The sequence below is a fragment of the Bactrocera neohumeralis genome, chromosome 3 (genome assembly GCF_024586455.1).
Source record: "Bactrocera neohumeralis isolate Rockhampton chromosome 3, APGP_CSIRO_Bneo_wtdbg2-racon-allhic-juicebox.fasta_v2, whole genome shotgun sequence".
NCBI lineage: Eukaryota > Metazoa > Arthropoda > Insecta > Diptera > Tephritidae > Bactrocera > Bactrocera neohumeralis.
The window spans coordinates 6804476-6831092 of NC_065920.1; the positions used below are offsets into that span (position 1 = coordinate 6804476).

Sequence of the window (26617 nt, forward strand, 5' to 3'; positions counted from 1 at the left end):
CTTTTGTTTTGGAAATCATAGCGCTTGATGCTTGATGTGCCGCCTGTTGATTGATTGATTGACTGATTGATTGATTGTGAGTGTTGCATTTGAATGGAAATATTTTCGTAACCAAAAATTACTTTGCTCTGATTTTAGACGTTCAATGAAGCCGCCTTTGGCTTTGAAGAAAAGCCGCCTACAACGCTTAGAGGCGACGGGGGCGACGGCAGCAACACTTTGGCGCGTGCGACAAAGGCGACAATGTAATTACAATTACATGCATTGATTGTCGTTAAGGCACACACACAGACACATGTGCATACCTATGCTTACATATTGGTGCTCCACTCGCCACCAATTTACATACTTATGCACATTCCGATATAATTAGCACCCCACAAGCGTCTACATGGTTTTCTATTTTTTGGCTTCTCCTCATTCTCGCGCAATCAGCGTTATCTCGATAATTGCTTCAATAAGAAAAATTGATTTTTCGTTCGCTGCTGCTCTTTGGCATGACACACCTTTGTGGCGCTTCGGTTTGTCCTTCAGCTGTAATTGCAATGCTTTTGCGAGTCGCAACACTCAACGCTCTACGCAAATCGAATAAATCGTTGTCAATTCGATTTCAGCGCTTATTGACTGATGGAGTGCAAGAGCTTATATGAGTGATGGCAAGCAATGGCATTTGGCCTTGGCGAAATCGGAACTTTTTCATTACTAAAAGAATGCAGTGACAATATACAATGTTTATACTTATGTACTCCTATATACATACATACATATGTACGTATTACAAATCAAATTTCATTTCTGTTATGAGAGAACGAACACATTTCTTTTTAAAGGACAGCAATAGCGGGAGAGTGAGTGCGGATAGAGAGGTAAACCCCAACTTAATAAACAGATATGTACATACATACATATACATACATATGTAGGTTAACAGCGCTAAATTCGTTTCGAATTCATACTGCAGATATATCGAAACAATATTTTTCTACAGAAATGTATGCAGATTACTTTTCAAACTGACAATTTAAGAGAGAAATACATGCACCTCCTTTTTTACAATCGAATTTTACCTTCTAGAATATAGCAATATTAAAAGCTGCAAAAAATTTAATTTAATTATTTTGTTATATTTTGAAGAATATTTTAGCGATTCACATTTGCTAAATCCCGAAAAATTTCGGGATCCCGAAATCAATATTTCAAAATCCTGAAATGCATATATTTTTTTATAAAAAATAATATTCTGCAAGAAAATATTTCATGATAAATCGTTAAACATACAAATGATTGGATAAATGCTTGCACCTCCTTTTTTACCACCGTGTAACATCTTTTAGGATATGGAAGTATTATTACAAAAAAAATTTTCAATTATTTTTTGATATTTCGTAAAAAGTTGAATTTGCACATCCTAAATCCCGAAAATTTTCGGGATCGCGAAATAAATATTTTAAAATCCCGAAATGCATATAATTCTTACTGTCAATAATATCAATAATTTGTTTTAAATAAACAAAAATGTTTGAAAATATTTTAGCATCTATCACATCATAAGTTTCGAAAAATTTCGGGATCCCGAAATAAATTTTGCCAAATCCCGGAAGGCATACATACATATACATATGTACATATGTAATTCTTGTTATCAATTATATGAATAATTTGTTTTAAATAAACAAAAATGTTCAAGAATATTTAGCAACTTTCACTGCTTAAGTCCCGAAAAATTTCGGGATCCTGAAATCAATTTTGCAAAATTCCAAAATTCATTCAACTTTTTTTTAATAAGAATATTAATTTGTTTTAATAAAAAATGGCATTTTTGTGGTACATAATCCCGAAAGTTCATTTTATATTCCCCTCAAATTTCGGTATTCGCTAGAGGTAGGCTTATTTTACTCTCCCTTAACTATATAGAGGGTTAAAGTATTGCGGAATGATTAAGAAACCTCGGATTTTACACACAAATACCCACATATCCACGGTTTGCCTGAATCAGGGTCTCTTGTTTGTGAAACCATTAAAGAGTCTGAATGGCAAAAATTTCATTTATCTCAACCCTAAAGCTTTGGAGGCAAGGTTCTGTATTTTGAATTGCTTATCTCTATTTTGAAATATTGGCAGACTTGGAAGGAAATATCTGTTAGGGCTAAGAGGACTTACACCTTATAGATTTCAAAAAGCTCTCCAATTAGGGGAATATGGTAGGAAAATGTCCAACGGCAATATAAAAATGCGCTGGCCAATAAGAGGCATATAGCAGAATGCATTCAAAAATACATAGATATAGGAAAACTGTTAAAATTTTACGAAATTACGAGGTCAAAAGACTTACATACATGGCATCCATAGACATAAGTAAGCTATGAGTTACTAAGTATAATATCCGCTTTTTATGATTAATAATAAGAACCCCAATTAAATTTAATTAAAATTCTTAAAACTTTTCGAACGAAATTCATACAAGTGAACGTACTCTTTATGATTTCTCTGAACTTTTCTCATACATACATATGTATTTGTATACCTTTTATATAGTATGTATGTGGCTCACCAATCAACCTATCATATGTCAATATCGTATGCTCAAACTATTTTCACCACAACGCTTGATTGAATAACTTGATGAATCTCCAATGTGCATTAATTTAATCAGAAAATTTTCGAACCATAATCGAATCGATTGGCACACAAATTCTTCTGATTCAATTTACGCGAACCCGCTATAGCCAAAAAAAACATAAAAAACACGAAAAGCGAAAAGCACAACAATAAGAAGATGGCACGAAAAAGTATTAAAACAAAAAAATTCTGAAAAAAGTGAGTACGAAAAACGCCCATCAAATGTCAAGAGAGCCAATGGACCGAAGGTCATTAGAACACAGGAAAAACCGATGCAAAAACAAAAAATGTTTTGCTGCTAAAAGTTTAACCCTCCGCAACGAGACAAGAAAAGTTGTAAGTGGCCTTTATTGTTGTTGCTGTTATTGGTAATACGATATTTTGAATACTTTGCGGAACGCAAAGGCTAATAGAATAATTCGTTAATGCATTTGAAGGACATGCAGCGAGTTCGACTGAGGGAGAGTGCAGGAAAACGGCGCACGAGCGAACGATAGAGGGTAGGATATACATACATACATATAAACATACACATATTGCTATATATACATACATACACACATATGTTTGGGTAAAAGTTGAGTTGGGTGTTGCTGAAGAGTGAGCGGCGCATAGATCAGCATACACATACCAACATAGGTTAGCCTCTAGCTTTGCTTTTGCATTCTAGATGCTTATCAGCCGCTTTGCTTTTGCGCCGAAAATTGCTGCGAAATTAGTTTAGTGCTACACATCACTCTTATCAGCGGCTTTTTATCTTATCTGTGATGTTGCTCTGTATGCATTTCGTATTCTCTTCCGTTTATGCACTATTGCTGTAGCTATTTTTGTTGTTGTAAACATATGAGCACATTTTTTGTGTATTTATTATGCTGCAAGTTGCACTTTTACAGTTATTCACTAATTTTATTATGTTTTAATTAGGGCTTGTGAGTGCTAAGGGGAATGAAGGGGCTGCAAAAGGGCGTGCAGGGACGAAATTTTCGAAATATTCTCACAAGTACATGTAAATAGATATGTAAATAAGTTTATGCAAAGCAAATGCAATATGTTGTGAGCAGATATGTGTTTATTAACAACCTAATTGCTTATAAATATAAATATTGTATATTTTATATTTCATATATAATATATGGAGATGTATACAACACAATACAATATAACGTATCATCGAAGAAAGCGAAATTGTGTTTTTTATTGCTTACGATTTCCTATGTACATCATATTAGATATACATATGTAGCATTAAAGTTTCAGCTGCCGCTGTCAGATATAACCAATATATAACCATTATATAACCGATTTATAACCACTTTATAACCATTATATAACCAATATATAACCATTTTATACCCAAAACTCAAATTTTGTTCCAATATAAGTGGTTTCTATTATATCGCTTTTCTTTCGCCTGTGAACTTAAGAAAAATGATATTATGTTATTTTGCATTTTAGGTTCATGGGTCATAGATATTTTGAAAAATATATTTACATTTATAAAAATGTATGCATACATATGTACATACATAAATATAAGTATATAAAATACATTAACTACTTACATGGATGCGTTGCTGCGAACGGATACTCCAGTGTTGGCAACCGTGATGGATGCGGTCCACATGGATGCAGCGACGGCGGACACTGATAGCAGAACATGCCTCTTCCCGCGGCAGCAGGACCAAGCTGAAAGGAGATGACGTAGACAATTTTTTTAGAAATAAAGATATTTATTTTGAGTATTTGTAGGAATATAAATATTTGTAGCCACAGTTAAGCGCAAAAGTAAAGATATTATTCTTAACAAAAACAAAAAAAAAAAAAAAATTATTCTAAATAATAAAAAATAAAAATTTTGAAATTTTTAAGGGGAAATATATACATTTTGTAAATATGTTTTCTTTCTTATATAACAATTATTGAATAAACCATCTGAAGCGTTTTAAATTAAATCTGCTTAAATTCTTTCAAGAAGTAATCGCCACAAGGTGGAGGTTCTGGACTCGGCTAAATATAAACACAAAGGACATTAACCCCAATGTAAACAAAGGGGTCACTGATCTTAGCCAAAAATGTCAACAATGGGACCATTGACCCCATAAAATGTAAACAAATGGTTCAGTGACCCCAAACATAAGCAAAGGTGGGTGGGTGTCTTGATTAAAGGTAAACAAAGGTTGTGGACACTGCCAAATGTAAACAAAAAGTTCATTGACCTCAAATGTAAACAAAAGAGGCATTGACCTCATAAAATGTAAACAAAAGGGACAGCGACCTCAAATGCAAAAAAAGGTTGCTGTCTCGGCTTAATATAAACAAAGGTTGCAGAATCAGCTACATTTAAGGAAAAGGGTCAATTGAAGACCTTAAACGAGAATCGACACGCGCACTGAAGGCTACTCCGGAAATCTAACAACTGTTTCGAGGATTGGGAAAAACGTTGGCACCAGTTTATTACGACCAAGGGAGATTACTTTGAGGGAAACAACATAGATTTTGAAGAATAAATTAAGCATTTTAAAATTATGAACATAGACATACTATTTTTTGCATAACATACATACATATTTATGTTTTTTTCTCTTCTCCACTAAATAAATATCATGTAACCCATTCGATGTATAAAGTACGCAAAAATATTACAGATCAGTTTGAAATCAGAAACATACAAACGTATTATATTTCGTAGATATGTAAATGTAAATATAGACCGTGACACAAGTATATGCACATATGTATATATATGCAAATTAGAATATGTAGAGCATTTTACTAGAACATATGATCTAATAGAGATTATCAGCGGCATACAATCAATATACCAAACATATGCCCGCTTTTTCTCTCACCACACTTCATACACACATACATACATGCATATAGTAGGTAGACATGTATGAAGAATTAAATTTACCGCACATCAATGAACATAAATTAAAAATTTCAATCACGCATTCGTTTGAACGAATAATTTGAATTCAATTCAATTGAAGTAAATTATCAAACGTTCGAATATGAGTAATAACAACCACATCTCTACACGATACTCATATTCATACACACATACATGCATATGAGCGAGAAGGAGCGCGTCCGCTCATTGAAAGTCGTTGGCGCCGTCGCATTGCCGCTGCGCTAACATTGTCAATTGCACCTTTAATTCGATTCAATTAGAGACAATTACCATTATTCGTTCAATGCGAATGCAACTCTGCGTTTGTTTGCTACAGCATTGCATTTATTATCCATTGCAATCCAATGCCATGCAATTCAATATTCAATCGATGCGTCGCAATTTGATTTCTCTTTTTTCAGCGTTTTTTTTCTTAATGGCATTCCATTGAAATCAATTCAATTCGATTTGTTATTGTAAATGCGGAGCCTGAAATCTTAAAGATATATGCCTACATGAGAGTGTGAATGGGTGTTAGTATGTAAATTCGCTATGGGTGTGCCAGTTATGCAATGTATGTATGTAGTGTTGTAGTCCACGCTATGCGAGAGCTTTGTTTGTGAATTTATGGAGCACTGAGATCATCAAGTGTATCGGTACCGAATGTCCTTGCACTGTCTGAGCCATTATTTAGGGTATTTATAGCTCATAGCACAGACTCACCGATTGAATTGTCCTCAAACAAATCAACTTGAGTTGCGTTTTTCGATAGCATTTCCTTATTATGATGAGAAGAAGCACAAGAACAAGCTAAGTTGAAGAAAAGAAATGACATGAATTTCAGCTGCAATTTGCAGATGCTGACGGAGTATTATGCGACAAGTCTGTGCTTAACAGGAAATATGGACCTACCTTTGTAATAGCTATTTTACAAGTTTTTTGCGAACCAGAAGAAGCGGTGTTCTCTGTAGATATCAGATCCGTCAAAACAAGAATAAAAATTTAGCTTAAAATTGATATTGAAGGGGTCGCGGGTGATGGTGTATATATGGGTCAAAAAATTTTATAGTAAGAATATTTATATCTGAAACTACCAGAACCGTGTCCTGTTAGATTTTGGTGGTATCACAAGAAAGTGAGCTCCATATGGAAACTTTCAACAAGATATGTGGTATATAGGTACCACAAATTCTTTGAGATAATGACCTTAAGAACGCTAAAAATCAAAACCACGAACTACTAGCATTTTATGAAGAAAATAAGAGGTCAAATGAAAAGTCCCCGGCCTGAAACATGAAAAAAAATTCAATACAAATACCGCAAGACTTTTTTGACAAACCATTATGATTCTACCATCTAGATATTTTTCCTTAACCTTCAAAAGGCGCATGTAAACATACATTTCACAGCTGTTGGATCATTAGTTTGCGAATTATATCATTTTAAGTGAAGCAACTTTTATTATTGTGAATGGATAAAAACGAGTTTCGCGTGTTGATAAAATATTTCTTTTTGAAGAAAAAAAAAACAGTTGGAACAAAATCTTCTCTTGACGACAAGCTACCGAACAATGTCACAGGAAAATTAACCATCAAGGATTGGTAATATAATCCCTTTTAGAATTGGTGAAATAAGCAGCGAAGAAGTAGAAGGCAGTGGACACCCTAAAGAGGTTGTTACCAAAGAAAGCATCAAAAAAGTCCAAAAAATAATGTTGAATGACCGTAAAGGGAAGCAGTTCGAGATAATAGTAGGTACTCTAAAGATATCAACTGGACATGTAAATCATACCATTGACGCATATTTTTGTATGAGAAAGCTCTGTGAAAAGTGGATGCCGTGCGAACTCACTTTTGACCAAAAACAACGATAAGTAGTTGATTCGGAACAGTGTTTGCAGATGTTCGAGCTTAGTAAATCTGAGTCTTTGGATCGATATGTGACTATGGTTAAAGCATGGCTCCATCATTTTACTCTGAAGTCCAATTGACGGTCAACCGAGTGGATAGCACACGATTTACTCGCTCAAAAGCATAGAAAAACGGAAGAGTCGGCTGGCAAGGTTATGGCGTCTGTCTGTTGGGATGCGCATCGAATAATTTTTATTGACTACCTTGAAAAGATGACTATTACATAGCGTTGGAACATTTGAAGAACTAAATCGCTTAAAAACGGCCGCTTCTGAAGAAAACAAAGGGTTGTTTCATAAGTCAATGCACTGTGTCACAAGTCAGCGAAAACGATGGCAAGAATCCATGAATTGGAGTACGAATTGCTTCCGCATCTACCGCATTTTCCAAATCGAGCCCCCAGCGACTATTTTCTGTACTCAGATCTCAAAAGAATTCATGCTAAGGAGAAATTTCCATCGAGTGAAGATGTGAACAGCGAAATTGAGCCCTATTTTGAAGTAAAGGACAAATCGAAATACAAAAATTGTCTGTTTTACTATGGTAGGTCGGGGACTTTTCAATTGATCTGTTGTAGACTAATGTTCAACTCTTGAAACCATTTACGAGGTCAGAATCCAAACGGCAGAGTACGAAAAATTCCAAGATTTTTGGGTGTTCTCAAAAGAATGAGAGATTAGGTTTGTGAGACGGCTATTTTGAATTTTTTTAATGAAATTTGTGGTTAATTTTTTTTAAAGAATATGATTAAACATAGATAAAATTAAGAAAAATCATAGCGTAGGCTCAAAAATTCAACTATAACATTATTCATGAAAGCCTGAGGATGAAGAAATCTGGAATAAACTGAGTGGATCTCATTTATATAGAATTAAATCTAAGAATCTTATAACAGATTTCTACTAAAAAATATTTTCAGTGGGATATTCCCGGCTTATTTTTGATCGAACGTAACTCTATAACGTGTTTTCTATACTCTAATATTAGACTTAGCGGATAGTTGTGAGTTAAAGTCTCTTCCTACAAGAAAATTTTTTAAAATATATAAGCAGCAATATTGGGCTACGAAAGCCTGACGACAAAGACAAAGATCTGGAATAAATTGAGTGGATTATGGTTATGTAGACTTAAAACAGTTTAATATTCTAATAGGTTTCAGTTATAAAATAATTGCAGAAAGATATTTTCGGGTTATTTTTGAACAAAAGGCACGTTGTAACCTGTTTTTGATATTATATTGCCAGACTGAGTAGATAGCTATAGCTATTTCTGGACCAGAAAAAATATTTTTTGTAAGGGGTTACATGGATTTCCTCGGCTAAAAAGTAGCCTCTCAACATTTTCTCATATAAAAAATTAAATATTTTATGAGAATTTTTATTGTTACAAACATACACTAATAACAAAGAAGTTCTTCAATAACTCCTTACAGTACCATATAAAGTGACAAAAAAGAAGTGTTTTAATTAAAACCTTAACTTAGAACTTGGACGAAGAAAAAACTGACAATTGGATTTTTTGCAGACATATTTCCAAAAAAAAAAAATGGAAATTTCAGTAAAAATTTTCGCGTCATTTTTCTTTTTTCGAAGTATTGCAAAGACCTGTGCAAAATTTCATGAAGATCGGTTGAGTAGTAGTAGAAATCTTGCCAACCGACTTCAAAAATACAGTTTCGAGAAAAACGCGTTAAAAGACGGCGCACTTAGCACCCAGCTAGCTTCGAGTACACAAATTCCCAAGGCTGTATCTCCGAAACTATTACTTAGATCAACTTATAAATTTAAAAGATCTATTTTCTTGAAACCCGTAAACGCAAATTGCATATTCCTTCAGAAATGCTTTCTGCCACTACAACAACAACAGTTTTGTGAAACGCTTCAAAAAGGAGATGCACTCAGGCTGCTTGAACTTTGTCTATAAATCTATGAAATTTAAATATTTTTTTTATCAATTTGCCATAATCCATTCATATTTAAGATAATTTTAATTTTTAATTTTGAAAATTTTAATTATGAACTAACTTAATGAATTAAATTTGCATTTCTTTATTTCCATTTGTCATAAAATTAATTGAAATTTCACCAAACCGACAGCAGTGCTGTGTGAAATTAAAAAAAAGTACATAACCACAAATTTATGACAACCAAAAATATGCGACTTTTTATTGCAAACACACACACACACAACAAAAGCAGCAACAATGCACAACGGCATGCGAGTGCCGCTAACTGCGAGTATCGGATTACAAATGCGGCACGCGGACCACGGCGACCAACTAATTTGAACACGCAAAATTGCATATTTAATGGCGCAACAGCAAGCACCTGCGACCAAGTGCGCACAAACACACGCACACAAATTCATTTTTAGTATTTATGGTAGCGGTGTGTGGAGAGGGGGTAGGTGGATGAGCTATTAAAATAGGCGCTGCCGCCACAATGGCGTATTGGGTGCAATAAATTCTCATTTAGCCAAACGTGCCAACAACAACAACAATCACAATAATAACAACAACAAAAACATAAACAACAACAACATTAAAACCAACAAAAACAGTGAACGGCTGCATACAAGTCAACAGCCAATAATCGCAGCACAATTTGTAGAGGCGTTTTGTTATTGTTATGTTTGTTGTTGTTGTTTTTTTCACTCCCAAACGCTGCGTGTGGTCCAGCGCGCTAATAAACCGTTGAACTAACTTTGTGTGTGTGTATTATCTGAAATTTTTAACGGTACATTGGCGCTGCTAACTGTGGTTGCGTGCAGTGCCGTTACATGTGATTTTATATAAATGTGTGTGTGTGTGAATGTGAATGCCATTAGAATTGCGCGCATTTGTAATTCTGCATAATTGTGTCTGTACGCATTCGAAGCGAAGTGTCCGCAAAATTTCATTTAGCAAATGGAAATTTTCCCATTTCGACAAAATGGAGCTAAAGCTGGGCCCCAGCTGCCGAGGCCGTGCCTCATACATATAAAATATGCGGCATTAACGCATAAAGGAGTGAACGGCCACAGCTGTGACCCCAAATGGCTGACAGTTGCGGTTGACTACAACTCATTCGCTGAAACGGCCGGCCCAGCAGACTAACGGTGAAAAGCGGCACCAACACACATACACACCCATACACATTCATGTGCTATAAGTGTATGCATAAATAGTTTAACAAGCGCTGGTAGTTAGTTAATGCAATATTTAGTGGCACAATTACATAAGCAGGTGTGCCTCAGCACAAACACACACATACACATATGTATATACACAGTTACACATACATGCATATAAAATAATATTTACACAAATGCCTTGCAATTTACACGGAAAATTCAGTGAAAACACCTCTGCGTCCAAGCGCTGCTGCCCTTTCGCTCTTACTCTCCCTCTCTACGCCTCTCTTTTCCTCTTACACAAGGCATTTCCCTCCGCTGCTGTTAGCGCTTTCACTCACCTAGCATCCGCCTGACCGCAGCTGTTACTTATAACGGTATACAGTTAGTAAATTAAAATTTCATTGCCTAATTTAGGGCGGATATTAATGGGGATTTAGTATAAGAGCAATTAGCAATGGGATTTCGCACGGTATTTGGCCACAGCGAAATTCACAAATTTCACAGAGTTAAATAGAAAATTGTGCGCACTTTATATTCTAATGATAAATCATATTTCAAATAAAAACAACAAAATATGCACCAGCTATTTCCAATTTGAGCGCGTCCAAAACACATACATACATACATACGTATGTGTGTGTGAAGCAATGTATGTGCAGGTGCTTAATGGTTTGCTAATTAAAAGTTTATTAATTCATTAAGCAGCTGCGGAATTCGCTGCAATTGCCAGCAAATGCAATCACTTGCATTATTATACACACACACACATGTACATACACCCATATACGCTTTTGTGTTGGTGTGTGTGTAATATTTGAGTAGATGCAATTATTGAAATTATCAAAATTCAGCTAATTCAGCGTTCAAAATGAATCGATTCATTAGAGTATTGCATTAGTGTTTAATGGCGAATAGCTAAAGGTGAATACAGTTGCGGCCGAGAAAATAAGAAAACATTTCAATGATTTAAAAATATACTATGTATATTTGGGTGAAACTCATTAATTTTGTGAAAATTAATAAATAGTCTAACGTAAAGTTATATAAATGTAAATACAGCTACGGGCAGAGAAATGGGAACACATTTTAATGTTTTTCAAAAGCAATAAATTTAATTCAAAATCATTAAATTTGTAAAAATTAGTAAAATAATGTTTCCAAAAGTTATATATTTGTATATGCAGTTACGGGCAGAGAAATGGGAACACATTTACTTTTTTTTTCAAAAGCAATAAATTTAATTAAAAACCGCTAAATTTGCGAAAATTATTAAAATAGCCCAACGAAAAGTGATATAAATATAAATACAGTTGCGGGCAAGTAAATGTGAACACATTTTAATGTTTTTTAAAAGCAATAAATTTAATTAAAAGTCATTAAATTTACGAAAATTAATAAAATAATGTTTCAAAAAGTTATATAAACATAAATACAGTGACGGGCATAGAAATGGGATTACATTTTAATGTCTTCAAAAACCATATATTTAATTGAAAATCGTTAAATTTGTAAAAAATAACAAAATAATTCAAAAAGTTATATAAATATTAATACAGTTGTGGGCAGGGATATGAGTACAGGGTTTAAAATCCTTGAAAAAAAATATAGTTTGAACTTTTAAATTGGTAAGAATTAACAAAATACTGTAACAAATAAATGTATGAAATACAGTTGCGTGCGAAAAAAAAGTACAAGTTAAAATGCTTTTACAAATAATTGTAAGTGGATTGAAGTGGAAATCTTACTTAACTTGTAGTAAATAGTTAATTTTGGCAAACACGGGGTAATGTTTGAAAATTCTACGAAAAGATGCGGCGACTAACACAAGGTTTCAAGACTGGAGCATTCTCTTGTAGAGCTCCCAGAGGGGATCTAGTGCCTGATGTCCAGAGCATACTAAAATTATGCAGGAATTGCCATTCAATACCAAGTTAGATTTCAGACAAGGAGACTGAAAAGAGCGTTCGAAAACCTATCGTGTTCCTTTTAAATCTATAAGAAAACTGCGATGAAAATGGGTCTGTAGTTAACGAGGACAAGTCGTGAAACAACTCCTGTCGGCTTTACGTATCTACGAGAGAAAGGTTATGGCTATCATGTCATATCAAGGTCATGTCGTCCGAAAGGGTGAAAAACTTCAGCTCTGATAGTATTCGAAGCAGTAGCCGCCGGGGGAAGCAGAGAAAGGGGAGGACCTCAATTCCGTTGGAAAGACCAGGTGCGGTTATAGCCGCGTAAGTGGTGTTTTCGCCAATAAAAAAGGAGAAGAAGTAACTCGGAGCAAAATTTCAGAGACTTTCATAAGTCTCCATAAAATTGGGATCAAAGAGTATCTTCTTATATAATATAAAGTATATATGCTAAGCTTAGATGGAAAGAAAAATAAGTTGTTTCTGTAATTCAAATAAATTTCCAGATTCATAAGAGTCAACTTCTTCTCTTTAACGCGAATCTTAATGACGTAGTTCATCTACCATATTATCTCCCATGAGTGCCTATATTCAGCTCTTCTTTCGTCAGTTCCACTTAGAAAAGATACTGATTGCTAAGTTATGTTCACTTAAAGGATTTCCAATTATTTTCTGTTGTTTTGGAAATTTTTTAAATAACACAGAACTTAGCAGACCTATCTTGTAATATAACGGAAACCGCAGAGCTTTAAATAATCGCCTAACCTCTTTCGAATGGTGTTTTGATTTTATTTTTTACTAATTGAATTAGTATTGCAGACTTTTCAAATCTGGTATTTTGCTCAAAATTTAGAAATTTGGTCAAAATCACAGAGGAGTGAGATTATGCAGCATCCCAGAGTGAGTTCAAGCGTTCGATACAAGTTTCCTCTTCAACTTAATATTATTTTAAGGTTTTTAAATTCACCAAACTTTTCGTTTGTGCAGCAGAAAATCGCAACGCAGCAACAACAACAACTATACACAACGGTTAACACGAAAAGTAGTCAAAAACACAGCGCGACGTGCATTTGTGTTGTCACACAGCGACGCGGCAACACCTCGACGATTTCACCAACAAATCGCGGCTTTTTGCCAAAAATGCAATTTCAATCACTAAACGAGCTGGCAACAAGCGCACAACAAATCGTTTTTCGCACACGTCACCGGCTGATTACAAATGTTGCAAAACCTCACCGTTAGGCAACGTGGCAAGTGGCAAATGGCATATGTAGTCGAGTGCGAGTGTGGCAAACATGCGCTGATTGAATTTGCATGCCAATGATGCGCTGATGATGATGAATTGCGGCGCGTTCGCGTCCGCCACGCTAAATGGCAACACCGTTGCATGAATACTGAGGGCTGAGGACAGTGTGTGTCGATAACAACTACAATGCGCGTCAAAATGTGGATTAGTAATGGCATATTTCGGCAATTGCAGCACCGTTAGCCACAATGTGCCGCGCTATGCACGTGCAACACTTGCACCGAACACTGCATGGACCACAACGGAGCTTGTTTCGTTAGAATGTTCGGTTGGTTGCTGCGCCGCTCATTCAGCGGTAGCGGCAATTTTAACAAATGCAATTTACTTAATTTTCGCAATTTCGCAATGGGGAAATTGCATTAGACGACTGCGCGACGCTTATTGCCCGCCATTAAATGCAGCACACGCTAACCGAATGCCACGTACGGTCGTATATATAACGGTAACTATGCAAAACTACACATTTTCACCACCTCCCACCACCACTTCTCGCTGCAAAGAGTTGCAACAGATTTGGAACTGCGATTGCGGGGCGACTACCGTAAGTCTCCACCCACACACATGCACTTACGGTCGGCAATCCGCTGTTAAATCATAATCCGCTGTCCGACACACGGCCACGTATTGTTTGTGTTGTTGTAGTTAGTTGTACATTTTGCATTGTTGTTAGTGTCGCTTAATTGAATTTCGCGTGTGCGCATTGTCTTGCCGCCGCAATGTATGTGAGCCTAAATAACGGTACATATATATATCAAAATGCCGATAATGAAATAATCGTCAGCTCTATCATCAGCCTTATCATCATCATCATCATCGCCAGCATCATTGTCATCATCGCATATGCATGCGCTCACACCGCGCACACCCGCCGCAGCGAAATCTCGCATTATCACTTGCCGCCATCGCCATTAGCGTCATCCTCTTTATCAATGAAGTAATCCTCGCAGACGCTAAAGTGCAGCAAAACTTAGCTGGCGCACAATTGGATAATTGCATTGTTGTTGTTGTTGTCGTTGTCATTGCAATTGCCGTTGCATGAGCGTGGCGGACCAACAACAGGCCGCATGAAAGGTGTGTGCAAACAAAAACATTATCCTAAGGTTTAAAAGCTTTGTAAGCGCTTGAAAGGTCTATTCGCGCGGATTCCAGGGATTTAGTGGTTGTGATTTTTTTTTTTGGTGTGAAAACATATATTTTTGTTGATAATTATGAAAGATTGTCTGTGAGAGAGTTGGAATGTGGGAAAATATACTTACAAATCGTTATATAAGAAAGTCTCTACAAAATAGACTGAGCTCACTAGTTGACGGCGCGAAAGTAAATACACAGTAGTCATAAAAACTGAAAGAAGGGCTAAACGTTGCGAACATGTTTAAAAGAAATCTTTAAAAACCTCATTTTACCTCTCAAAAGACTTTTTAATAAAAACCGAAAAGAGACAGTTTGGAAAACTTCATCGAAGAAAGCATAAATTCAAATGAAACCAGCGCCATGCAGGTTCGTACAAAATGTATCACAATCTTTGTATTACTGCTTATATGTTCATGAATATCTATTTATTCCGCTTCAAAGAAATCACCCCCAAATATATTACATTTCTGCCAGTGTTTTTTCCAATCCTCAAAGCACTTAAAAAAGTGATTTTTTGTCATCTTTTTTAACTCGTCTTTCGATACAGTTTTTATCTCTTCAATCGTAATGCAGCGTCGTTCTTTCATGAAGCTTTTCAGTTTTGGGAACATAAAAAGTCACACGGGGCTGGATAATACGGTGGCGGCAGCACCATTAATTCTACAAATTTTCAGATATAATCTTCTCCTTTAGTTTATAGCTAGATAGGATTATACATAGATTAATTATTAATGCCCTATTTTCAGAGATAAACCTCTATAGAAGATATGTATGTACATACAATATCAGTAATACTATAAAATACTATAAGTTTTGTTTTCTGATTCACTCAATTATAGCTGACGGTGTTTTAGAAATGCTAGTATAGTTGGCAATATAGTATAGGCTATAGGCTGGTATAGTTGGCAATAAAGCAGATCCATTTGGCAAATAAGGTATAGTCTATACTACAAAGAGATAGTGGATGGCAGCGAGATCGCTACACTCGAGTTCAAATTTGACTCAGATTGGTTCATTTAAACTGGTCGAGTGAACCAAAAGAACAATATTTTTTTCCTAGATTGGTACAACCTTTTCATGTTCGTGTGAAGTTTAATCCCCATATGTCATTTAGTGTCTGTTCGGCAGGTCTTTGTTTACGACGTGAAAGTTTTGTTTGACGATTTTTTTTGGTATGAAAACAGTACAACAAGTTTGCAAAATTTTGTGTTTTCAATGAAAATATGGCTACGAAATCTCATTAAAAATGTTGCCGAATTGTTTTGAGAGTCTGCTTAATCATGAATACAAGCATTTGATTAGCACAACACGAAATCATCGAAAACATGCCTCAAGCGAGTCGTTCATCCATCTCAGTTAATGTCGTTGAAAGAATTAAAGAAACCGTGCTTAAAAATTGTAAGTTGCCATCGGAGCGATAGCAGAGGATCTCAGCATCTGTTATGAATCGACTTAAGACATTTTCGTTTTTGTTTTGGGTATGAAGCGTATCAATGCTAGACGCGGACCAAAAGAACTGACTATTTTGCAAAAATGACCTCGAGGAGAGATCGCAAAAGAGATGTTGCTTGACAACATAAGATAAATAAAGAGTACATTCATAAAACAAAGAATGTGACGAAAAGTGGGTTTATAAATATGACGTCGCAACTATTCAACAATCTGGCGGATATTGCTTCAGAAATGAAACCGAATAAACCAAAATTCGCTGAAAGCAACCCAGCCGAGTTTCCTGTTTTGTGCCATGTTTCGAATTTTTGTATAAGATATACTATACAATGATATACTTGTATTGGCTCAAAAGAAGCCTTATTTGACGGCGATAATAACGATTTCTATTAAAACATCTGAAAATTTTTTTTTTTTTCGTCAAACCGGGTTAAATTTATCAAATATAAGGTTGTCTTACTTCAGCTGACTAATCTCAAAAGGGTTTTTTGCGTATTTCAAAGTATAGTTGATGAATGTACGATTGCGTAAACTTTTCAAGAATGATGAAGTGAAAAGTTGCCTAAAATATTAAAGGAAATTTCAAGCTGAAGGTTAGACAGGTCACAGAAGTACTTTTAAGAAAATTAACTTACACACTTTCAATTTGTTTAAATATAAAAATTATTTAATTAGCTAATTAGTTTTAATTTAATTTGAATGCAAGTGAAGCAGATGTGTATAAATTTCTTCTATAAAAAATATTATGCCTCATTCACTTATTTATTTAGCATGTTGCATGTAAATATGGAGAAGACTAATTGAAAATTCGAACAAACATGCAACAGGCAACAGGAAAAGTGACAAAAAGCGCTGCGAGTAATAAAAAGCGAGCGAAAATATAATAAATATCTATATATGTATATACTGTCATATATGTGTTTTAATATATGTAACTACTATACTAATATGAAAATATAAGCATTCATTATTTATGCACTCAAACACATTCATCATATACTATAGTAAACAAACACACACACTCCTCTATATTCAGGCATTGCAACATGTTCTTTGTTGTTATTGTGTTTTTTTTTTGTTTTACATCAATTGCATTAATTGAAAGCGCGAGACTGCATTCAAACGAAATGCAATTTCACTTGATTAATTTGAATTAACTGAATTAAAAGCGAAATACAAGTCCATCAGCCGAGGCAGAAAGGAACAGCGTGACCAACAACAAAATAAACAGTAAAAAACAATGTAAAAAGTGCAAAAAGTGGTGCGAAAAAACTGAAAGGACAAAATGTTAAATAAAAACTCGCATATGACAATGAGTTTCCACATGTTTTTGTTGCTGTCCCTTACATTATGCTGTTGCTGCCACAGCTGTGTCTGCTGCGCGCTGCATCGATTTGCTGCTGGAATATGCAGCAATGAATAATGAAAGTAAAAATGCACAAACAAATTGCAAAAAAAAAAAGAAATCATAAAAAGTGGAATTTCATAAATTATAATTCCATTAACGCCGGACACAACGGCGACAGCAAATTTGTTGCATGTTGCTGTTGTTAAACACAAAGGGAGAGAGTGTTGAGTTTTGCATGTTTGCTTATTTTGGAAATTTTATGTTTTATGAAGACGAGCGCATATTGAAAAATGCAATTTGAAGAATATTATAAACCTATATGTATATGTATACCATATCATATGTATATGATAATGCTGTTATTCAAGTATATTAAATTTGTAAAAGGCTTTAGAACTGCTACGTTGGGCTTAAAGGGAGAACTAACTATATTACTGAAGTAGAACGGGTTGAGAATTATATTCTCCGATATTGCTTATTGTAATTCAGGTCCAAAAAAATTTTAAGGTTGCCACCCATTTGAAATTTTTAATTCAAAAACATTTATAAGATCAATAGGTACCAACCTGTAGAGGTTTTAGAAAGCTTAAGTGAATTTTTTTTTTGCGAAAGGTTGCCACTTAAAAAAAAATTAATTCAATAAATTTTACTAACTTAATGAAAATATTTTACAACCGGGTGAAAATTAAGAAGCGAAAAATTTTTAAGAAAGCTTTCCTTTAAAAATATTTTGGGCGATAGTTGCCACATGTTTCAAATTTTAAGCTCAAAATAATTTACAAAAACAAGGAAAATATTGAACTTAATAAATTTAAGAAATATATTTTTCAGAAATATTTTCTTAAAAAAAAATTGTGAAAGAAAAACTTGGTTATTTGAATTTTTCATATAAATGTTGAGGCTATATGAAAAAAGGTGTAAATAAAAAGATGTTAATCTTATCAATACCTAAAATTTTTCCATAAAACATTTTTCTGTAGGGATCGTAGTTTTGCCGGAAATCGTCATTAATTGTTCTTAACTGAACTGCGATCGCCAGTAAATTAACTTTCTTTTCATGTTTGTTATTTTATCTTCCTTTTTCAAGGGGTTACAGCCTCCTGTGATTTTTTTCTCCCAAATATTACAATAGTTTACAAACATTTTGTGGATGTGATGTTAGAGGCTGTTTCTTGCAAATTATCTACTGTTAAAGCCGGTTGTTACTAAAATGACAAAACTGTAAGTGATGGAAAATTTTTGAACTCAAATTCGTAATCAGTACGAGTACATCTCAAATACCCAACAGATCATCAGTCGCAAATTTTTATAATATCGTGACAAAGGTGAACCAAAGTCGAAAAAAACACATCAAAGCAGGTCAAAAATCAAGATTATGTTTACAGTTTTCTTCGATGATCGAGGTGTGGTGCACTCGGAATTTCTGCCGTCCGGCCAAACTGTCAGCAAGCAATACTATTTGAGTGTTATGCGTCATTTGCGCGAAGCTATTCGTAAATAGAGGTCGGAATTATTGGTTTTTTTCAACGGTTCAACAAAATATTCTAAAAACATAATTTTTTACTATTTTTTAGCTAGTTTCGAAATTCAGAATTATAATTTTTTTGAAGCTAATCTCAATTATGTCTCAAAAGAAACTGAAAAAGCTTCCTTCCTACTTAAAATCAGTCAAAGCGCAAATTGAATATAATATTGCGTACTTAAAAGCTTATAATTTAATCAAAAATATTGTGCTGCACACACACACTCTGGCGCATAAGAAGGCCGCGGGTGGCATACGCAACAACTTGCCACTAAACTCACTTTACGCACACACAATGGACCAAAGTGACTGAGCCTAATTTCATTAAGTTAAATTACACAAATTGCATATGGGAATTGCGTGAAATTGCACGAAACTCTGTGTGCGAATGTGCTTGTATGCATATACATAAAACAACTACATATGTGCATAGTGAAGACCCGAGAGAGGGGGTTAGCGAAAAAAGATCGCCTGGGTACACATGTTCCTGCTGGAATGCCTGGCGGTCAAATTCGGCGAGCAAAGACACAAGACTAGAGTATATATATGTATATATGTATGTATGGGTATGTAATTATATTACAAAAATACGTTTGTGTGTGCGTATGAATGTGCGCCAGCATGCATATGCATAAGTCTGTCTGCCAATTAGTGCTTGTCCGACACTTGTGGCAAATTATGTGGCAGCAATTGTCTTCAACATAAAACTCGTTGCAGTCATGGACCCTAAGTGTAGCTACTAGTTAGTATGTGTGTAAAGAATATGGCACTCTTTGTTATGTTTATGCGGCGAGCATAAGCTGGGCAGCCAGCCAGCCAGTCAGCCCTACGATTAATCAAATTGCTGCGCATACTTTCGAATTTACAAATTGAATTAAGCAATTCAGCTGACAAGCATACATTATGCATATATATGTATATATACACATACATTCACTCATATATACTTTCATAATTTCATATAAAAACATTATTATGCTGTTATTACTACCGAAAGAAGGCTACCGAAAGAAGGCATTGCCTGCGCATGCGCCACAAAGTATGCTACAGCAATGTGAAAATTGAGTTTATTAACTTTTTGCGCCTTGCATATATGTGCATGTCTGTGTGTGTAAGTGAAGTGTTTCCTAACCAAAAGTTATAAATATAATTATACTTGCATATGATATCCATAATTTTATGAACAATGAACGCCATTGAGCCTCGTCTCAAAAGTTCACAGTCAGTCGCGCACGTGCACACACACACATGCACATGCAAACACATTCAGCTATTTTTACATATGCACAACAGCCGACATTTAACCCAATTAATGCCGCGCTAGACAATGCGGATGTGCAACAGCTGATGATGTGATGAGCTAATGTGCCAAGCAGTGTTGCTTTTGTTGTTGCCTTGTTGGCGACACCGGACACCGGTGCTGTTGCTGATAGGCGTATTAGTGTTGGCGGTGCAACTAAGCGAATTAGACGATCGTAAAAGGAGCTTCGACAGCAAGCGGGGAAGGAGAGCAGGAGTGGAGCGCAGTAAGTGAGCGCATTGCATGTCAAAGGCGGCAGCGCTCGGCGGTGTGAAGGTGTTGCGCGCGTTGGCGTTACAACTACCGGTTGCACACGGTTACGCGCCGCCTCAAATGCAAATTGGGCAGGCAGCCGGTCGCGGATTAGCGCGCTGATGTAACTTGCAGCCGCTGACTGTGTGTATGTGTTGTTGTTGCATGCCATCAGCGCAAAAATTAGAATGCATCGCTGTGTGTGTGTTGATGTGGGTATATGGGGGCAGTATGTCAGTTAAAAGTCAGCTGTGGTAATTCCACGCAAATTGACTTTGAAATGGTTGCAGTGCCCGCGAATAAAAGCTCGGTTAGATAAAGTTTATAAATAATATTTGTATATTTGTAACGGTATAATTAATTTTTTAGAACTTTTTTTTCAGTGCACCACAAATTCGTGTGCTGTGCTTTAAAGGTAGGATATTCTAATAAATAATTAAATATATAAGCTGAAAATATTTAAAAATAAAATAAAAAAAAATATTTTTATTAAAAATAATTTTAATTATTAATTTATTTTATTTTAATTAAAAAATAATTTTAATTATTAATTTATTTTATTTTAATTAAAAATTTGTAATTTATAACTTTTAATTTTTTTAGGAGAATGAAAAAAAAATAATATTGACGAAAAAGTCTTTTCGTATTTTGTCAATAGATGTCGTTGCAGTCGTATATCTCCAGGGCTACCAATCACATTGTGTCATACCATATGGTGTTGGAAAGGTGAGATTTTAAGCTTAAATCAACAAAAAAAAAATTAAATTCGGGGAAGTTAAAAAAAAGTTACCGCTGTTCAAAGTGAAATGAGAATAAATGAATGAAAATAATGAAGAAACCCGCTATATTTTTGAAATTTTTGTATAAAAGAGGGAAAAGTGCCACGTGAGCCCCCAATGACATTTGTGACGTTTACGGAGACGATGCTGTATCAGTTCGTGTAGCACCAAAACGGTTCGCTCGCTTCCGTTCTGGAAATTTCGATGTGAAAGATACACCTCGCTCTGGTCGACTTATCGTTGAAAAAGTCGATGAAATTATGGAAAAGATTGACCAGAACCGTCACATACCATTAATGGACATCTACGATTCTTTGCCGAAATTAAATAAAATCGAACCATTTCTGAAGCGAAGGTTTACAGGAAACGAAAATTGGATCAAATACAACAATAATGTTGTATGGTCCATGTGTGGTGAAGCTCAACACATGGTCGCAAAGCCAGGATGGACGGCACGAAAGGTTATGCTGAGTGTTTGGTGGGATTGGAAAGGAATCATTCACTATGAGCTGCTCCAGCCTAGTCGAACAATTGATTCTACATTTTATTGTAAACAACTGATGAGATTGAAGCAAGCAATCGAAAAACACGGCCAGAACTGATCAACAGAAAGGGCTTCGTCTTTCAACAGGACAACGCTAGACCACACATATCTTTGATGACTCGGCAAAAACTGGGAAAACTTGGCTGGGAAGTTTTGATGCATCCACCATATAGCCCTGAACTTGCACCATCGGACTACCATTTGTTTCGGTCAATGCTGAACTCCTGTAACGGAGTAAAGTTGGCTTCAAGAGAAACCTGTGAACATTACTTTTTGTTAGTTTTTCACCGAGAAACCAGAAAAGTTTTACACTGATGGAATAATGTTTCTAGCCGAAAAATTACAAAAAGTGGTCGTTATCAATAGTACATATTGTTCATTAAAGTTCATTATAAATATAAAAACATAAGTTGAAGCTTGATTAGAAATACGAAAAGACTTTTTCGACTACCCAATATATAATATTAAGAAAGCAAATAAGAAAGTATTGTTATTAATTTTTACTTCTAAAAAAAATATTTTCCTAAAATTGCATTCTATGCACTCAAGCTTAGACAAAATGCACTCGAAAAATGCCCGCAGACGCTCATAACGCTGCCGGCGCGTCCTAAAATGCATTAACCGCCACGAGCTTGTATCCGCCAACCGCCTATATACTTCATTAAGCAACGACAGTGAACTTTCACTCATACAACACACATACATACGTACACAAATGTAAGCGTCAAATGTGAGCTGTCTGGTGTCGCTATCCACTTGCTGATTACCCGCCAGCGAATTAAGCGAATTGTTTTTGAATTTGATTGTGGCAATTGTGGCGCGGCGTATCGCGAGCGTAAGTGCCGCGCGCTTGCAGCTAAATATACGCGCTGGCAAACAACACACGAAGTTGTACCTTCTTACACGTATGTAGGTGTGTTGAGCTATGTGCTTTAGCTTGCAATAATATTTATGTGATTTTTGCACTGTGATTTGCTGATTTGCGCGCAAATTGCGCTGAAATCAAGAAATATCACGATTTCCAGCGCAGCGGGCTGCTCGAGTGCCTAGTGTAACGGCATATGGAACGGCGAGTGTGATATTTTTAGTAGCTAAATTAAATTACCGGCAGCCGCATGCCACACCAGCGGTGCAGGGGGCGAGTATAGCAAGCAGCAGCGACATTTGCTTAGATAATACGCGCTGCAGTCAAGCGTCCACACCGCCACCCACCTGCGGCCAGCAGCTCGCTGTATAACAGGCAGTTGTCATTGTTGTTATTGCATTGCCACTTGATGTGTGTCATCAACCCTTAGCGCTTAGCGCAAGCCACCAGCCAACTAACCAATCAGCCCGAACTCGACGCTTGGCGGCGCGCAAAAGTCAACCCTTTCGATTTGTAGACAGTTGAACTTGCCACTCGCGTTGCATGGCGTGCAGTTATTTCAGCATTATTGTCATTGTATTTTTTTTTTTGTGTATGGCTTCTGTTTTGTCATCAGCTCTCAAAGGGTTAATTGCATTGTCAACTTCATTGCACAATTTTCTCTTTAATTACACAAACACAAAGGATATCAGCGCACTCGACAAGCAAAAGGACAAACAAAGGAGTGCTGGCGGTTTGGTGGGAGGTGGATGTAGCTGAGACGACAATAGTTTCTTTGGGTGAAGGGAGTAATGAACTTGTTGCTGGTTCGTATCATCTCCTGCGCAAGTTGGGTGTTTTTATTTGCAGTTAATGTCTGACAAATTTGATGATTGATGACACCAGCATGTGAAGGGGTTTCGAGCGTTATTACCTCCTTCTCTTGTTATAATAGAATATAAATGATCTTTTGCCATCATATGTTTTGAGACCAAATTCTCAGACTACAGCTGCTGGCTTTGTTATGATGCTAAGCTCCACAATAATCTCATGAAAGCTTAGAGTACCAAACAAAGTTCGATAAATAATGAGTTGCTTATGGTTTCGAGGTTTTGATCTCGAAGAAAGTACTTTGATTCAACTCAAAATATTCGACAATTTTTACAGAAGACAAAAAAAACTAATGCAGTTCTAATAATATTCAAAGTTCTCCAAAATAATCGAATAAATCGGAACATCTGAACACCGTATTACTCAGAATCTTTATTTTACTCGAAAGCATTTTTTACGATTTCACTTAACGCGGTTAAGATTGCAACGCAAAACTTTTTTTTACGAATATTCTCACTTTAACGCGATTGCTTTTTTTCGTTTTTTGCTTTCTTAAAAATCTCTTAAGCAAATAGAATTGGAAGTCGAAATTTTGTAGCAAATGATATATTCCGAACTGGTGAATTTTCTCAAAAAATAATTGAGTTCATATTCTTAAATATAAAGAACTAATGGAATTTATTGGAAAAATCGTATAAGCATTCAAATAACTATTTCCGAACTTTTTATATATACGTAGCAAACTCAGTCTGGAAACTCAATCAGAACATCAATTCCAAAAGTTCTTACTATTGATTCTGATACAAATTCTGAGTGATATCAGTGCCGGCCATCAAAATAAGCGGCTAAAAATAATTTAAACTACGGATAATGATAGTGATTAAACAGCATTCAACGGTTTTTTCAATAAATCTACCTATTTTCTACTGAACTCAGATATATGGTTTTTGATTTGTATTTATTGAAAATAATCCTACTCGATAATTTTTTTAAAATGTATTGCTTTTGATATTTTTTTCGCGTATATTTTGTTAATACGCAATATTTTTTATATTCGGATCCAATTCGTCAGTTAATTTGGGTAAAATAACCATTTTTAGTTTTTTTTTACGCGATTAGTGGCAGAACCGAAAATCGCGTAAAAAAAGGACTGAGTGTATTTTAAAAATCTTTATTCCTCGAAAGCATTTGTCGATTTCTGATATAGAAGAGACTAGAAAATACATACACTTTATGAACATGATAGCTTTATTTATATATTTTTTTTAACAAAATCGCTAAAAATAGTCCAAGTCGAAAATTGTTAAAGGAGAATATTCTGTATTGAGGTGTTTTCTCGCCAATACTTTGAGTTCATATTCTGAAAATCAGTATACACGAATGGATGTGGAAAAATTGCATATAGCATAGAGAATAACTATATCCGACTCTTTCTCTTGAAAATCTCAGACGGCTAAATATTTTGTAACATAGTTTCTAACATCACACGTTTCGAGATTAGAACAATATTCTGCATGAATTGTATAACTGTTTGTTATATGCCAAATAACTGACGATATAACTAAGCCTAAAAGCTTAAGAGCTTTTGAAAGCTTAAAAGCTTATAGGCTGACTGACGATCTCAGTAAACTTAAAAGCTTAAGAGCTTTAGGAAGCCCAAAAGCTCATAGGCTCATGAGCTAAATTATTAAACTTCTCTGTTATATGCCAAAAAACTGACGATCTCGGTAAACTTAAAAGCTTAAGAGCTTTTAGGAAGCACAAAAGCTCAGAGGCCACTGAATAAATTTTTCGTTTTTACTGTGAATGATATTATCAGATGCGATTAAAGCAATTAAGACATATGTATGCTAAGCTTTCATTATATAAATATGATAAATAATTAGAAATAAAGATCTTTTTCGAAAATTTTACAAATTGTAATGTCGAAAAACTTGGAAGTAAAAATTTAAAATTCGGAGTTCTACTAAGGTAAATGTAAATCTACGCCAATAAATTAGAAGAAATGCATATGAAATATAAAGGCCATACATATCTATAGTTAACTGCAATCATAAAGAGAATAAATATGGTATATATGAGAACTCAAGCTATATAGATATCTATATTAAATTGCATTAAGATAAGTCAAGTGATTGTCTATTTTAGATGTCAAAAAAACAATGTAATTTTTACCTACATACAAACTTTTTATGTACACTGAGCTAACTGAGCACCGAGCAAATGAAAGAAAAGTTTCTCCTTATTAGCTTTCAAGCCTTTTAAAACCTCTAAACGGGTAGGCCAGTCTAAAATTCCCACTCAGCAATATTGTGTAAAATTTTTAGAGTAATCTTACATTGTAAAAATGGAACCAAGCTTTTATAAAAATCACCCATCAAAGCTACAAATTTGCAACAATTATTTTTATTATAAAATTCAATACAAACACTGATTTGCTGTACGCAAACTAATTACTCAAGCTTCAAACTGCTCAACGCTGGCAAAATAATTTCATTTCTTCTGCGGTTTTATAGGAAAATTGCGAATTAGCGCATTCCACTTTTAATTTGCAATCATCAATTCAATTTAAGTTCAATTGAATGCAAAAAACGGACAGACGAGATGAATGGATATGATGATAGAAGGAGGATGAGGCGATGGATGGAGACGCTGATAGATAGAGGATAAGCCGCAGCTGGTGGACGGTCAACGAATGCATTTGTGTAACGGCGACATATTTGTCTGTCTATAGATCATATATATACATGAATACAGAATATATACATATATATACCCATTGAGTTCAATCGAATTTCCGCAATTTCATTCAATAATTTCTTTATTGAATTGAGTCAAATTAAAACGAAATTTGCAATGAAAGAG

General features: G+C 35.1%; 1 protein-coding gene across 1 annotated transcript in view; it reads right to left on the bottom strand.

The window, feature by feature from the left end:
* LOC126754062 (homeotic protein ocelliless) overlaps positions 1–26617 on the bottom strand; it is a 98757-nt gene that overhangs the window by 65938 nt on the left and 6202 nt on the right. Inside the window, 1 exon segment of the mRNA XM_050465939.1 lies at positions 4182–4305. Coding sequence (XP_050321896.1) covers positions 4182–4278 — 97 coding nt within the window. The 5' untranslated portion in view covers positions 4279–4305.